The 16,869-nt window shown below is 38.2% G+C and overlaps 1 protein-coding gene across 6 annotated transcripts in view; it reads right to left on the bottom strand.

Annotated features, from left to right (window-relative positions):
- Positions 1 to 16,869, bottom strand: part of MPP7 (MAGUK p55 scaffold protein 7) — a 152,922-nt gene that overhangs the window by 55,690 nt on the left and 80,363 nt on the right. For 5 of the 6 annotated variants that reach the window (XM_065627580.1, XM_065627579.1, XM_065627578.1 and 2 more), the window contains 2 exons: positions 11,628 to 11,705; positions 7,422 to 7,502 (listed from right to left, as the gene is read on the bottom strand). In XM_065627580.1, coding sequence (XP_065483652.1) covers positions 7,422 to 7,502; positions 11,628 to 11,705 — 159 coding nt within the window. The remainder of the gene's footprint in view (positions 1 to 7,421; positions 7,503 to 11,627; positions 11,706 to 16,869) is intronic. The other variant, XM_065627583.1, reaches the window with a different exon arrangement.

Raw genomic sequence — 16,869 nt, 5'->3', positions numbered from 1 at the left:
TAATCTACAGAGTACTCATACTGTATGGACACCTAACTAAAAATAATCAACCAGTTTAGTTTTTTAGGTAATTACTCTTGCCTACTCCGGATTTTTTCTGTACCGAACACTAGAAGTAGTATTTCTATATATGAATTGCACTAAATTCAGGTATCATTCTGGAGAACTGAAAAGCTGCAGTGATTATTATCTTCATCATTATATATAAGCAAATCTTTTACAAGTACTTAATAAAGTTGTAACTGAAGAATTATAAAATGTTAAAATACATGTGGTACAATAAGATAAATCCTGCCTCTTAAATAGAAACATTCTTTTAAAAGGCCAGGAAAATAGTAGGTATAAGAAAAAGACTTGCAACTTTCTAAAATATCTTTGATAAGGATACTTATAGATTTATAAATTTACAGGTTACAGATTTACAGGTTAATCATAGGAACAGAGTCTTGCCACTGACTAGAAACCCAGGAATAAGCAGAAAGGGGAAAAAAATTATTACAAGACCATACTGGACCACTACCAAAGACTGATCGATTAACTAGAAAAGAGGAGACTGTTAAATAAGTTAATGGAGAGTTCAAATAGAACAGTCTGGCAAATGCATGGGAAAAACACCACTGAAATCAGCATTAAAAAAAAAGATGACAACTAAAAAAGGGACTGTTTGCATCGTATTGTGCAGTTTCTCCATTTTCACTAGCTGAACAGAATTGCTACTTGAATGGGATGTGATTTTATCCACAGTGATTTCTTCCTCTTACTAATTTGCCAGCATCAATAATGTTGCCAACTTTCACATGTTGCATTGTGAATGCTTTAGTTACACGTGTGCAATCCAACATTCTCACATGGGTTAAAGTTGGTTCCTTCATGTGGGGAAGTCTTTATATATAACCAAAGAATTTTTTTTATTTACTTTTCAAATCTTCTATATTCTGCTGCCAAGCTGCCTGGCTTCACCTTTGTTCATTATACCTATCACTTTGTTTATTATATGTTGGCTGCTAGCGAGCATTCTCATGTCCATATGTCTAAGAAGATTGACAGACAAGCTGCCTGTTGGACATCAGCCAAGTTATCACATGAGACGGACCTGAGAGCATTTTCAGGGTAACGCGATATATTAATGCGGTATTCCTTCATTTCCTTTATATCATCTTATGCTTATGATACATTGTGTATTGTTATATGTATGCCCTGTCCCCTCCTACCACATTAACTGCTTTCTGTCACAACTGCTTTCTGATTTTCTCTGTCAGATGTGAAAAAAATCAAGGCTTTTCTTGCTGTTTTTTAAAGGACTATTTTGCTATTACATTTTTGTTTTACTTCATTCCAGTAACATGAACATTCAAAAATAAAGATGGCAACATACTCTCCTGGCACTCCCCACCCAAAAAAGTTTTCTATAAAAACCTCCTTTGAATTATGAGCGCAAGCAGAAATGGAAATAAGAAGTCAAGGTCTAAAGCTGAAAAGAGTTAAGAATAAAATCTATTTTTCCTCTAACAAGGTTGCCAAAATGTGTGATGGAGGGCTTCCCAAAGTAGCAAACAGTTTAAAGGCAGGAAACGCTGGGCAGAAGGACCTCACTCGCTGGCCAACAAAAGTCTCCCCAGCATGGTCTCCTCTCCCCAGCTTATCCATCAACCAACGTTATCAAACCATCGGTGCTGTGGTCCTTGCTTATTGTTGCAGTAATCTGCACACAGTGCTTAGGGGGAAAATAAATATTTCTCTCTCACTCCTGATATTTCACAGCATACCATCCAAAATCAAGCAGGCTGTTGCAGATTTACAAATTAATGGCACCTGATCTCACAAATGAGGGTTATGTAGGTAACTTTTCAGTTGACATATGAAGTACACTGCATTCCAGCTTGCCATTATAATAAACTGGTTTGTATAGTAAAATCTATCAATATATTAGAAGAGCACAACTCTTGTAACCAGTCCTATCAGCAAACCTCAAAGACCACTGGTGATTAAATAGTTATAAATCATGGGAAACTACGCTTCCGGAACAGATATTATAGTTTGTGTTATCATGTGTGAGCACGAATATTTCATAAAAAGAACAGTCTCCCATGACATGAGTTAAAATAGAAAACATTGGTACATTCGGTAAGACGGGTCTCTAAAGGGACAGGGCCAAAATGTCCTCCAAGTGCCTGGGACACAGTAACAGCCCAAATGCAGCTCAGATGTTAACTGACCTGAAATTTGTATTTGGGTTCTCTAGATGCAAACCCTGAACAGTTGTACGCAAATCCCAACAATTTCCAATGGAAAATGTTGACTCTGCAGAAACTGCATATTGCAGTGAAAAAGCCCTGATGGAAAACCCTCAGCAAGTCCAATAAGAAAAGAAATGCTGGAAAGAAGACAAAGTTTAGATTGAGATTTTTTTAATTACATGTTACAAGAAATGCTTCATGAATTTTCAAAGCAAAACCAGATTTTGTTTTATATTCTTATAGCCCGATATTTTCTTTGAGTGCTTTGTATGTTAAAGTTCTTGTAGAAAAATGCCTGCTGTTTCCTGCATAGTAAATCATATTGTCAATTTTTGCCAGTGACTGTAAGGCAGCTTTACAAGGCTCTGCTGATAAAGGCTTACAACGTTTGTTTTTTTAACAGAACAAGTAGCACTTTGATCAAAACAGTCTATTAGGCCACTGTGCAAATCCAGTAAGCCTCAGATGCCAAGAATGATGGCATCAGCAGTTGTTTATCAAATAAAGGAGAGAATTTACAAACTTCCTAGTAAATACAAGAAAACCAGAACAGGACAGGACAACAGAAAAGGTACGCTTCAAGCTAAAAGAAGCACTTTTTCTTTTCTTAAAGAAAACGAAACAAATATAGGAACCATTTCTACAAAGAACAAAGTGCCGTGACTTCATTATCTGCAGTTTTACTTTCGTTTAACTCATAGTTCTATTCTGAAGGAAAGCCAAGGAGGTACTTAATAGATGAAAATGTTTACAAATGCAAATTGTTTATGCTTTGTGAAACTGAAAGTCATGTACACCTCAAATGAACTGCAAATAAAACAGCAAGCATAAATCCTATTTACAATTTTCTGGTGTATGCATCTTTGCTATTTGAAAGCAACTGAAAAAACCCCCTGAAAACAACTGTATTTTCTCTGAGCAGCACGTTGAAGTTGTCCATGGATAAGTTAATCTGAAAACATTCCCAGTCATACAAGAGCAGTTTTCCCTTCACTCTGCAAGTTATCTTAAAATTACTTCCAAAATTCTATTCATTCTACAGGAATGAAAGAGAAGCCAAGAAAAATACTTCGGGTATGTCCACCGCTCGTTCCTTCTATGGCTACAGGTACAGCACCCAAAGTGATCCAAATACCTCACATTCCTGTGCACCGCGATGCACTGAAGCCATTCACAGTCCTGCCTTGTGCCCCTGTTTGGGTATCTGGTTTATGTTTCAGACTGGCAGCTGGCAAACCTTTCAGCACACATAAACAGGAGATCAACTCCACCACTGCCATCCTTAGGAGGTTAAAAAAGTCTAATTTCCTCTGGGTCATAAGAGGTATAAACATCCTTCGGAATAGTTTCAGCACAGTGGCATAAGCTTTTAAAATAATTATTGTTCTGCCCATTACACCGACAACCACAAAGGACATATTTTATATGAATTTAAAACACACTAAATTTACCCTAATAGGGATTAACTTCAAATGGTAAATTGCTCATTTTAACATGTAATGATCGGGAATGTAACTGCTGTTATAAACACGAAGTTAAAAGCTAGTTAGACCTGAAGAATTTATCCAAGCCTGTCTCAAAGTTAGTGTAACTGGGATAACGTTGTTCAATGTACTAAAAGATGGTCCACTCTTGTGACAGACTTTTTTGTTTACAGCCACACCAACAAAATAAATGCCTAAAACGTTAATTCCTATAGTTGTTTTAGTTATTCAGATTTCAAATAATTTTAAAAATAAATAACAATTATGCCCTTGTGCTATGGCACTGTCCCAAAAAGAACTCAACTTTTTCCAGCTTGTCAGAAAAAGAACCAAGAGCTACTATTCAAGAAAGAAGTGCAAGAGAATTTGGAAGTTTTAAAGTCTTTCATTCTTAGTTTGATCATCTGTCATATTTACTACATGTGTTTTCTTACAGTGTCTGTCACTGGGGTTCTGCCCCGTGACTGACAGAGTAACTCTAGTGCGTGCTTCCCTTCTTCCCGTTTGCGTCCCTACTGATGGGTAAGACCATTCGCTAACTTGATTGTGACATGTGCATTGCTGGCTCATGGTCAACCTGTTGTCCGGCAGGACTCCCGGGTCCTTCTCTGCAGCGCTGCGTTCCAGCAGGTCAACCCCCAACCTGTACTGGTGCCTGGGGTTATTCCTCCCGAGGTGCAGGACCCTACACTTGCCCTTGTTGAACTTCATTAGGTTCTTCTCTGCCCAGTCCTCCGGCCTGTCCAGGTCTCGCTGAATGGCAGCACAGCCTTCTGGTGTGTCAGCCACTCCTCCCAGTTTGGTACCATCAGCAAACTTGCTGAGGGCGCACTCAATCTCTTCATCCAGGTCATTGACGAACAGGTTGAATAAGACTGCACCCAGTACTGAGCCCTGGGGAACCCCACTAACTATAGGCCTCCAGTACCTCACACACAGATAAACAAATCCACTCCATTTCCCAGAGCTACATGCTCTGTTCTACTTCCAGAGATCTGTTTTAACCAGACAAGATAAACCACAACCAATGTTAGTTCATTTAGTTATGGTAACGGATGCCACATTTTAGATTAGGGGAAAAAAACCCTCTCAGCATAACTGGATATTGTATCCAGTTTTTAAAAGACCAGAAATGCCCAATTTATTTTGTCTGAAAGAAAATGCACCTGACAAAACTTTAGAATGACTTCTAGGACATGTTGAAAATCTCAGGTCTGATAAATATAACTGCCTCAGAGAAATTATTTTCTTCTTTAAAACACTTCTCTATGGACGAAAACCATGAATACCATAAACTTGTCAAAGCTTTACTCATCAGATGCAAACACTCAGAAATACATTCAACAAAACAATTTTGTAAAATGAAATTAAAATATAGAAGTATTCATCTAATCAGACATTTGCTGAAATATCTCCCAGCCTTCTGCAGCATGTTAAGCAAACCTGTGAAGTTATAATCATCTTCCTACACCTGTCCCTTTACACCACCAAACTGGTGGAAGCAATGATGCAGTGCAGGAAGCTAATCCGAACCTTCACCGTACCACGAACATCGGAGCACAGCAGCAGGGAAGGGGAAGCTCTCCTGCTGGCACCAGCCAATGCTTCAGTTATAAGCCAGGTCAGGAAAGTTTTCCCCGCAGAGTAACACAGAGCCAGTTTCAGTTAATCCCAAATTAAGCCATATACAAGTTTTTAGATAAAGCCTATGCAACATCATTGGAAAAGATGTGTCAATTATCCCAAGTAATTCCACATGTGTGGGAAAGAGTTGTTCTAGACATCATTTTGCTCCAGGATTCTAGAACAAAATAAACAAAGAAACCCTCTCCGGTCATCAACCTAATAGCAAAAGGCTAGAAAACCTTACACAATGCATGGCACAAGCTCTGATACAGCTGAACAGACTGGAGGGCATCTCTGGGAAGGAATTGGAAACACTGTCACAGCCCCAAGCCTGACAGTGTTCAAGAAGAGACTGGGCAACGCCCTAAGACGCGTGGTGTGAACTGTGGGGCTGTCACATGCGGGGACAGGAGTGGGACTTGATGATCCTCGTGGGTCCCTTCCAACTCAGGACATTCTGTGATTCTACAGAGTCCTGCGTTGTCTGGTCAACATGACGGAGAAAGGAGCAGGGATTTTTACCATCTCTCCCAGGCATGTTTGCCGTGAGAAGATGGATTAAGAAGATAACAGATAGGCAAAAATATCATGAGTACTGTCAGTTCTTTCCCCCAACTCACAGGAACACCTGCAAGTGTGTGCCTGGTGCGGGATCGGGCAGTCTGGCCATGCAAAGGGCTGGGCACCCTGCAGCTGGCAACCTCCTCCTGCTGCCAAGACACACTCGCTAAGTTACAGCAGTTGTTCAATCACATTAACCATGCTGAGGGTAAAGCACTTCTTTTCCTGAAATCCCACTAAGATTATCACATTGCATTTAATCATTTCCAAGTAACAGGCAGCGAAAGCGAGCAAGTGAATGAGACCAAGTGAGAGAGAGGGGGAGCAAGACAGCAAGGGGAGGTGAAAGAGAAGGCGAAAAAAGGGAGAGATGCAGCTGTGGCAAAGGAACTGTCTTCAGACTCAATCCACTAAAGCTTCAGAAGTATGAAACACATGTGGACAGTCACTAAGGAAATACCTTCAGTGAAGATTAGTATCTCTGCCATTTGATGCACCAACATTTCCTCTTGTAATACGCCATTGGCATTGCTTACCCTTTCAGAGAAAAGCAGCTTACCACTTTGCAAACTATGGAATAACCAACTGTGCAAAAATCTTTAAAAAGGAGGCATAATTGTTCTTTAAAATTCTGTAGCACTTTGAAGATATGACAGCGTCTCAGGTTTTGAGATCAGTGTTTTACAGGGACTGTAAAGAAACAACTGTCTAAATAAAGGCTCCTTTCCACTCCACAGTTTTTTCCCTAAACTTATCAACTGCCGCATTTAATTAGCATTGCAGTATCCAACTACAGCACTAAATTCTTCATTCTCTTTGGAGTGGAAAAATAATGTGATAGTGTGCATTAACAATGATACACAGGGGGGCTTCTAACTGGATATAAGGAAACAGTTTTTACTAGGAGGATAATTAGTAATTGGAGCAGGCTGCACAGAGAGGTTGTGGGATGTCTGCTCCCAGCCATCTTCAAGCCATGGTGGGAGAAAGCCCAGAGCAGCTGCTCTGAACTCAGTGTTGACTCTGCTTTGAGCAGCACATTGGACTAGACAGCCTCCTTCCAACCTGAGCAATTCAATGGTTCTATAGTCTACTGTCAGATAAAACATACCAAGTTCCACGAAAGCACCACAGAGAACCTCAGAAGTTTTCAAAATTAGATTTTTTAAACAATAACATCCATCAGGAATTTTGTTTGGAGTAGCAGGTTGTGTTACTTACGCGCAGTGTCATTGAATCGATGGTATGACAGAAAACCTTCTAGCAAAAGCAAATTTTTAATAAATTTATGAAGTGCATGAAATAGAAGTTAGCAAAACACACAAAAAAATTAAAGCATCTACTTTATGGGCAACATTAAATGTGTTTCTCCATAACAGGTATTTCTGATTAACATTGCATCCCTTCTTAAAAGCACGCAAATTCGTTAGAGGAGCCGAAACCCCAGGCAGCCCGAGGGAGCAGATGCAGACACCTGCACAGAGAGCACTTTGCAGGTGCAACAGGTCCTCACCTTGAGGTTGGGTTTGGAGAGGAGTTTCAGCAGCTCTCTGACCTCACTGCTCAACGGTTTGCTCTGCAGCTCCTCCGCCAGCTGGGTGGGAGATGGAACCGACACAAAGACCATTAGCAAAGCGGAGTTTTACCCAGTGCATCAGTGACAACCCTGAATCTATCTTGTTCAAGGTTATTGCTTTCCAGCGTGTTCAAACAGAAGCCAGCATGAAGAAAAACACCATCAATCACCGCGCTTCTTTTTCTGGCCCTCAGTGGACCAGATTTAAACCAGGCCTTTTGGCTCAGTTTAACACAAGTAATCATTTCTGGCAAGAGTGCAGCCAGATCACATTCTGATTTATAGCAATGGGGGCAAATCCCAGCACTTCATTTAAGTGAATGGTCCTTTGCGTGCAGACAAAGGACTGCTTGTAAAAATGACTGGATCAAACTTTGACACTGTCTATAAAAAACAGTTTCGAATGAGGTGGTGAAATCCACACTGCTTCCAAAAACCCACAGTAGCTGTGCTGTTTAGGAGTGGGATAAGAAAGCAAAGTGCCCCTACAGTACAAGCAATCCGAACCTTTTATTATGTTTACACATACACTGGAAGGAGCTTGTTAAATGTGAAGCAGGTTAATCATAATATAGCTTATAACAGGTCATCAGCAATTCAAGCCTCTAAAATGCACAAACTACGTCCCACCAACAAGATCAGTAATTTATGTTTGGTTATACTACAAAATTGTGGTTTGGTGAACAATAGAGCAGCAGTATATCGTTTAATCCCACGGCTATTTGGCTCATGTCTTGGGTTTTTTTATCACGACATTCTCAACTAATTTGGACTCAAGAGGCATATTTTACTGCAGGATTTCAGACTCGAAATATTTTTCCAGAAGAAGGAGAAGCTAAAACATATTTCACAACACTGAACTTTAATTTAAAATTCTGGAGCTACATGGCTCATAATCCAAAACGTGATTTCAGATAATCACTTATTTTCTTTGCATTAAATCAGTATCATAAAAATGTCTCAAAGAAAGATTGGTTATTTGCAGCAAGTAATTTTACTTGTCTAGCCTAATTTTAAATTTGTACTTTCATTTTGTATAAATTTTCAAGATAAACGAAGTATATTTTGCATAATTATATATAATAGACAATTCTAGAGGCAATTATAGACATCAGACACAGTTTGAATACTCTTTTTGGTTTTTAACCTTCAAATTAATACAGGGTCAACAGGACTGAAACAAAAATTCACCACCTACAGTCCCACAGCCTTTTAACTATAATTCATAGAAAAAAGGCCATCAAATACATCAATGCTAATCTTAGCAATATTTGTGTTTTAATACCAAAAGATTAGAAAACTATCTCTGAGGAAAGGTCAGAATGAAATATTTTAGGCACATAAAGCCAAGTATTGAGGTAATCTGACTGCAGCCTAGTCTGCATGTGCTATGGAAAAGCTCTGCAAAGCTGAAAATAACCTGTGACAGGAATGGCAGCAGGTACATGACACGGGTTCCCCTCAGTTCTCTTTTCATCCTTTAGTTTGCATTCCTCATCACTACAGAATAAAACCTATGCATTTGTGTTTCATTGATGAAGACTAGTAATTGCTCAGTAAGGATGATTGCTTCAGCATTTCTCTCAAACAAATTGTGCACAAGCATCTATTAACTACAGCAGAGCTGGTGTTTGCTTTGGTAGTGCAAATATAAATGCAGGTACATAAGGTCTAGAACAATGAGAAACAGAGTATTTTGTTACTGCTTTAACGGACTTTTTAATCTCATAATTTATAAAATATTTGTCCAGATGAGAGAATTAAAAATTTGTTTTCACTCATATAATTTACAAGCTTTTAAAAAAATATTTCCACAGAAGCCTTAAAGGCACATGTAACACCCCATGACAGAAGACAAGGAGGAAGATAAAGATAGATAGAGAAGAAGGAAGACAAAGCCATGTTTCCAGATTAACCAACAGATATCACCAGAGCTGCTCGTTGTGTTTCTAGCAGGTTTGGACTGGAATTTTGTTGGTTGTTGTTGAAGCCCCAAGACTTGTGACAGCGAGCAGCAGCAGTACAAGCTGCTGCTGGGAAATTCAGCCTATAAATCACTGGGAGTGAGGGGAGAGAAGGTGTGGCAGCTAGGAATAGGAACATGCTTAGAAAGAAGCCTCATGACATTTGTTACCCCTAAAACTGCTCTAAAAAATAATACAAAAATAAAAACCCACTCATTAAACGGTTTCATTAGCAGCACCTCAAATTTGAGTTTTATTAATAAATCAAACAGGAAATATTCACTTGCTGATATATACTTCTTTGTTTAACTATAGAACAGTTACTGTCATTAGGAAGACAAAACATTAATTTAAAGCCTATTGAAATAAAACTGTGTTTTATATCACCAACATGCTCTTAAATCCCCGAAGCTGACAACTACTCAGACAATTGTGCCAAAAATTGAGTAGCACTTGAATCCTGCAACTTCATGGGTTTTGGAGTTACAAACCCCACTGCATGTAAATTAAAGTTTGGTGATAACTATTGAAAGACAGAAAACTCTGCAGCGTGCCAGCCTGACATCAGCTGCCAAAGGACATCCTTATTCTATGGGACGCTGCCCATAAAACCAGCTGTTCAGCTACACATAAGCAAAAATGCAAAACCAAGAAGAGGATCTTTAAAAAGAAGCTGTGCTTAAAAAGTAGGCAGATGTCTAGAGACAGTCATGTCCAAACATACGTGCATTTTAAAAATACTGCCATATATACATAGTAATACATTCATAGGGTTAAAACCCCTGGTGTCTGTCAACCGAGAAGTGACAGAGTACTTTAATTTGGGGATTTGCAAAAGCATACATTTTAAATGGGGCTGAACAAAGAATGAGATTGCTCAGCATTTCTGAAAATATCAAGAACTAAGTTTTGCATCCAAAAATAAGAAATTATTCTTATTAAGAATTTTAGCCCAGAGCTCCATAACACAAATGTTAACAGGGACTATTAATATGTCACCAAGAACTTAATGAAGAGAGTTTCAACCAGCTTTCTAATTTTCAAAATTACTATCAACATTATTCAAAGCTACTTGAAGGTTAAAAAAATATTACTAATATATGCCTGATGTCAAAGCTAATGTATTATTATATTTGGTATGTTACAGGATATAGCTCTCCTCATACTGAAACATGATTAAATTACATTATATCCTGTTTTCAATAGACTTCAAATACGTTTAATTTAGTTTTTCGTTAAAATGCTACCATTCTCGATTCACAACATATAACCATTTGTAAAATTTAAAAATCAAAAGCTATTAATTATATTAAAAGATAGTTACGATTTTAAAACATCTATAAAGTATATGAAGTTTCAAACATGCTGTATTTGAAACAGATTCCAATACATATTGCCTTTTGCAAAAAACAACCTGAGATCATCAACTGTAACAAAGATTTCACCTAAACCACAGTTTATTAACCATTTCTCTATCCTGGCCTACCTCAGGTTCAGTCACAGTTTATACAGGTGTGTGCACAATTCATCTGAATCCTAGAATTAACCAAATAGCAAGAAATGGCAGGTTGGATTTTTTTTCTTTAAAATAAAAGTTATAGTAACAGGAAATTAACTACTCCATCAATGCCGACCACTTTTACAATTTATTTTTTGGTTATGAAGGTAATTTGGAAAGCTCCAATATCAATAAATCACTACTGTACTTTTTCTTAAATAGGTTTGTTTTGTTTTTTTTAAACAAGCCTCCTTCCTGGGCATTTCATATGCTTCATTTCTGTAATACTATCTGTCATTTTTCATGTTCTGTCAGCAGTGCTGCTATCTCATTTGTCTTTATTCTTCCAAAGCATTCCTCTTGTCTGTGACTTTCTCAAAACACTAATAGTTGACAGCTTTTCCCCTCCCAGTAGAGTTCCAACCTGTAATTTCTATTACGTAGTTACTGAAGCAGAACAAGAGGCTATCTAGATGCAATGTTTTTATAACAGGCAAGTGAATAAAAATCAAAGTAATATCAGCAACAAGCCCCGTGATGACAGCACCTTTGGAAACATTTGCAGCTTCTTATGATTTCAGCTCAGAGGATTACATTCATATGTTTGCACTAAGAGGAGTTCTGCTTGCAGACAGTTTTTTGGGAAACTTGGTACCAGTGATCTCAGCAGGGGACACTTACATCATCTGCCAAGGCTGCTGCGCCGTGGAGTATGGGCACGGGGTTCTGTTTTTCATAATAATGCAGTTTTTCATGAATCTGGAAGACAATGGCACAAAATGATAAGTTTCTTTAGCAGCATGAGACACTGTACAAAATGACCTTGTTTAACTAACTGATCTGTTGAGTGTCTGTAACTAAAGAAACATCCTTATAGCAACCTACAGGCAGCAATCACATTAATGTAATTCATCATCATCCTCTGTTGAAGTGCTAAGAATATGAAATCAGATGGAAAAAATGCTCAGTATGTAGACCAACCCACAGGAAAACTAAACATTTGTGATTTTTCTCTCCTGGCTTTCTCCATCCATATTTTAACGTATTGCTTTAAGTATCAATTACATTTTATATTGCTGCTGAAAACACAAAGCATAAAGTGTTTATCCCCAAGATGGATATAAAAAACCCTGTAAATTATGATTTATGAAGTGAAATAATAGCCTGCCACCCACGTCTTGACAGACAGCTTGGTGGAGCGGCTGCCGTCATTAAAATAATTCAGAAACAAGGGCAAAATAGTGCTAATATGAATTCTAACACATCTGAAAGAAAAAGGCAGTCCTTCAGCAAGTTAAAGTCATTTAGGAGCATTTAAAGTTTTTAATGGGGAGTTATAAACATTAAAAATGCAGTGTGCTTTGGTCGTTTCAAAAGGGGAAAGGATACACCATCATTTAAATATCCAGCCTCTTCCCTCCTCCGCAAGTCATGCATTTCAAAATTTAGATTTTTTCCAGTGTGAAAGCTTTAAAGAGTCAAAATATTTTAAAGCTTCTAACAAGTTTCTTAGAAGTTATTTCAGAATGACATAAAGTACTGTATTAAATATTCAATTTTATTTACATTTCTTTCCTGAAGATACACAGATGTACAAATATTAATTAAAATTTTTAAAAAGAAGACAATAGTCTGAACTGATGCAAACACACCCCATTCTTAGATTTCTACTTTAGCTGAGCTGCTCCCAAGGAGGCATGGGCTCCAGATGGTTGGAGGAGTTGCAAAAGGAGCTAAATCCGGACTTGTGTGCTTGGCAAGGAGGGGAAGACGAGGTCTGGCACAGGCCATGAGGCGCAGAACTCGGCTGGGAGCCCCTCGCATCTTTGGGGATCCCCAGTGATACCCTGCCCCTCCCCGGCGTGCTGCTGGGGGGGCAGCAGGACAGCTTTAAAGAGCAACCAAGGCAGTGGTCTTTGCACACAGACAGCGTTTGGAGCTGACTGGATTGTCTCTGATTTTCCCTCCAGCCTTTGCCCCTCTGCCACGTCTGCTTTTCTCTACCTGCCCCCCCGGCAGCACCCCCTGCCCAGGACTCCCCCCGCCCTCCCCCAGACCTTTCTTCTGAATTTAAACTGAACTCCGCACAACTACACCCACCACAAGACAATGCCATGTCTAGGACACTTGCGCTTGCCATTTTTCCTGTCTTCTGCTGTGCTTCGTAACCCTTTCTGAGTCCACATGTTTTTATTCATTTAGACGGAAGTTTCCTTGAAGTGACGGCCAGACGATACTCTGCTAATGCAACGTGCCAGAGAAAGATCCAAGTCTTGGTCGATTCCTTCACCATTTCTGTAATCTTAATAAGTTTATTTCTGTACTTCATTGGTTAAAGGATAACAAAGTTCTGAAACATCAAGGCGAAGCATGAAGACACCACAGTTGCTCAGTTGCTAAGCTGTAAAACTATTTGTTCTGTACAGCAAGTATTTGTACCTCATCTGGAAACTAAATGCTAAGCACTATTAGCTCCAGAACACGAGTCTGAATTTTACATAGCTTATGTAGACACTGTTTACTCAGCAAAGTAAGACTAATCCATGTTGGATGTCACAAAAAGTATAAGTGACTGGACAATTTCATATTTCTAGCTCACAAAGCACAGAAACTAAACAATACAAGGAGCTGCAGCTCCCTGAGTTTAGCAGAAATTTGTGATTTACTTAGACTGCGAACTTGAATAACTAAAAGGCATAATAAATCAAAAAGTCTCAAATCCATCATTTTTTTGATTGCTTCGGCCAACATCTTGATTTTATCCAGGCTGAGCTTCCGTCAACTGAGGCTAAAAGCACTTGCCTGTGCTACCTTATGCCTCTCAAAGAAAACAGAAGTGCCTCTGCTGATGAAGCTGGTTTTATCCTGGGAAATCTGCAGGTTTCTTTACTGGTTAAATTAAAAAACTTGCATAACTCATCTTAAAAAAAAAAATATAAAACTGTAAATTCATGCAACAAATATGGTTTTAAGACCAAGTATTGTGTAATTTTAACAAGCTATTGGCTCTGCCTATAAGCAGCAAATGGTTGAAAACAAATTTTTCTCTTCCTAACAGTGGACACTGGAATCCAGTTGAGCATTTAAGGAAAATTATTAAGATTTTATTTTATTATGGAGGAGCTGTAGAGAGTAACTGCCTAACCAAATCTGGCGGAAACAACAGAAGCTAATCAAGTAAGCAGGAAAATTTAACTATTACTAGACAGCTGTAGATATCACCTTTTGCTACATCATGTTGAAGTTCTATTAATTCACTGTACTGACATGATGATCGACTCTCAGGATAAACATTACATGTTCTATGGTAACAGACACTGCAGCCTCAGCATACTTCCATTCGAAATGCAATGATGGTGTTTTTTTCAAAAAATATCTGATTTTATTTAATAGTTAGTATTTTGCCTTGTTTGTTAGCTGCATCTTTTTAATCAGATCTTTATATGACAATATATAGCTTCCATCTCTTTGCAATTTACAGGATTTACCTAAGAAAATTTTAAAAAGCACTGGTCCATGCACAAAGCTGCAATCGACGCAACACACAAGGATTACCCTTCATATCAGTATAAAATTATCATATGCATCATAAAAATGCTCCTTCCTCCTGCTCTCCTACATTACCACCTACCTCTAACTTCTGGAAAACTAATGTATCCTTGATGTATGCAGCGCTTATATAAAACAGCTTCCTGAATGCAGTAAGACAGGAGATTTGGTGCAATTCAACTGACAAAGCAAAAATTTCAGTAAGGCAAAAATGCATTTTCAGTCAACTTCTTCTCTCCGTGTGTCTAAAATGTATTCCAGGATGTTTTGGTCTGTAATTTTCCCCACGGATCACAATAAGGCTGACTGGCCTCTAGTCCCCCACAGTGTATTTTTGGCTTTTTTTTGAAGACAGGTACAACACTTGCCCTTCCCCAGTCACTGGGGACCAGGTCACCCATTGCCAAAAATGAAATTAAACTGTAACAGAAATTAAAACCATCCTGAAACACTTTGAGGTAAGTATGAAAGTGGATCCAAAATGGTAGAAAAGAGAACATTTACCTATTCAAGTTAAAACATTTCATATTTGCAACCATTTGTTTGAGCTTCATTCTAGAGCATTTTATCTAATACAAAAGGCAAATTTACCTTGTATTCCATGGCTATACTGATGTCCAGTAACCTTAATACTATTGCTTTCTCTCTAGTAGAAATGTGTGGAACGTATGGAGAAGATACGACTGTATCATGCTTAAAAAATAGAAAATATGGTACATCTGTTTTAAGTTCTTCTGCCATTTAAGTGTAAAGCTCGAACCCCGAAAATCTCTTCACAGATGAGACCAAGTCTGTTAAAGCAAGAGTTATGTATTGTAAATAAAGCATATAAAGCTGTTCTGCTGAACAGATGACTAAGTTGCTTGGGATTTGGTTTTTGATTATTTTTTTTTATGACTACCTATTCTTTTCACTGTAGGGTACTTTGGGAAGACTTATGAGGTTCTGTGAAAACTAACAATCTACTGTGAAGATATGCCCCAAGAGGGAAAAATAATCATTTGCAAATTCATACAATTTTTGGCACATTGGTAAGCAAGGGAAATTGTTTCTGGAATTTCCCAGAGAGATTGAATTAAGCTTTCTATAAAGTATAGCAGAAATATGTTTTCTGCAGTGTCCCCAGCCCAGACTATTCCAAAACCCACACAGAACAAAAATCTTAAGCAAAGAATTCTACAAAATAAGCTTAATTTCTCCTTTCAGATTTCTTAATTTTCAAGTACAGTTCCAATATTATATGGCTGAAAACAACAGGGGAGAGGGTAAGTGTGTATACGGAGTAATATCGGTTTCCAAATACCCCAGCTCCTTCTGTGAAGGAATTCCCTTAACGCAAGAATAATTTTATTAGTATTTCATGGGCTCTGGTACAGTTATGTGTGCAGGACTTTTCTGAAAGCCTCTACAGAACAATACTACACACCTACGAACTACATACCTGGCTTCAGCTTGTATTGGTATTACAGTCCAAGATTTATCAGCAATCTCTCAGAAAGTTCGCCATCTACAAAGTTTCTGGAAAATTTAAAACAGAGCTCCACAATGGACTACTTTCCTCATAACATAATGCCACCCAAGAAAAGCAATATGTCAGATATGTTACCTCCTTTTTCTGAACTTGAAGAAATAATACTCTTTAACCGCTTGATGTACCTACAGCTTCATGCACAGGAAGAGTCTATTTTTAAAGGAGATACTGAAAGCGTCAGTGAATTGAAAGTAAAGTTCCCTGTACCTGCTTTAAAAAAAGTTTCCCATCAATGCAAACTCCAAAACAGAGACAGAAGCCTACTTATGAGAAATAATTCTGAGATGTAAACAGAATATTAAGACTTTCGTCTTTCAGTTTTCACAATCTTCTCCGTTCCTATCCCTGCTATATCATTACATCAGCTTAGTCTTTCTGTCCTCTCTTCCTCTCCTCTTTTCCACCTCAAAAACAGTTGTTCAGCTTCCTCTCTTCTGATTTCTTTGTTCTACTCTCTAAATAGAGATTATTGACAAACAACACATTTGAGTCACCTGGAACTACCTTGCTGCCCATATGCTTATATTGATATGAATACTCTACTCTAAGGGTACGTACTCAATGACCACACATCTCTCAACTGTTTGAGTAAGCACTAAACATAAATTTTACACACAGAATAGGTTAAAAGAATGTTTATGTCCCTTCCTCCCGTTTATTTTACTTGTTCCATGGATTGATCAATCTAAAGTTCAGAAAGAACTAGCAAAGAAAGGTAAACCTCACAATAAGACTATGAAGACATATTATGCTGTAGTGGTTCAGTGCAAGCTTTAGAGCCCACAGGTTTTGTTTGAAAAGCATATGCAAAAATAATTGCTAGTGGAGAGAACAAGAGGTAGC

The sequence above is a fragment of the Caloenas nicobarica genome, chromosome 2 (assembly GCF_036013445.1).
Source record: "Caloenas nicobarica isolate bCalNic1 chromosome 2, bCalNic1.hap1, whole genome shotgun sequence".
In the NCBI taxonomy this organism is placed as follows: domain Eukaryota; kingdom Metazoa; phylum Chordata; class Aves; order Columbiformes; family Columbidae; genus Caloenas; species Caloenas nicobarica.
This window is presented reverse-complemented; position numbering and strand designations above follow the sequence as displayed.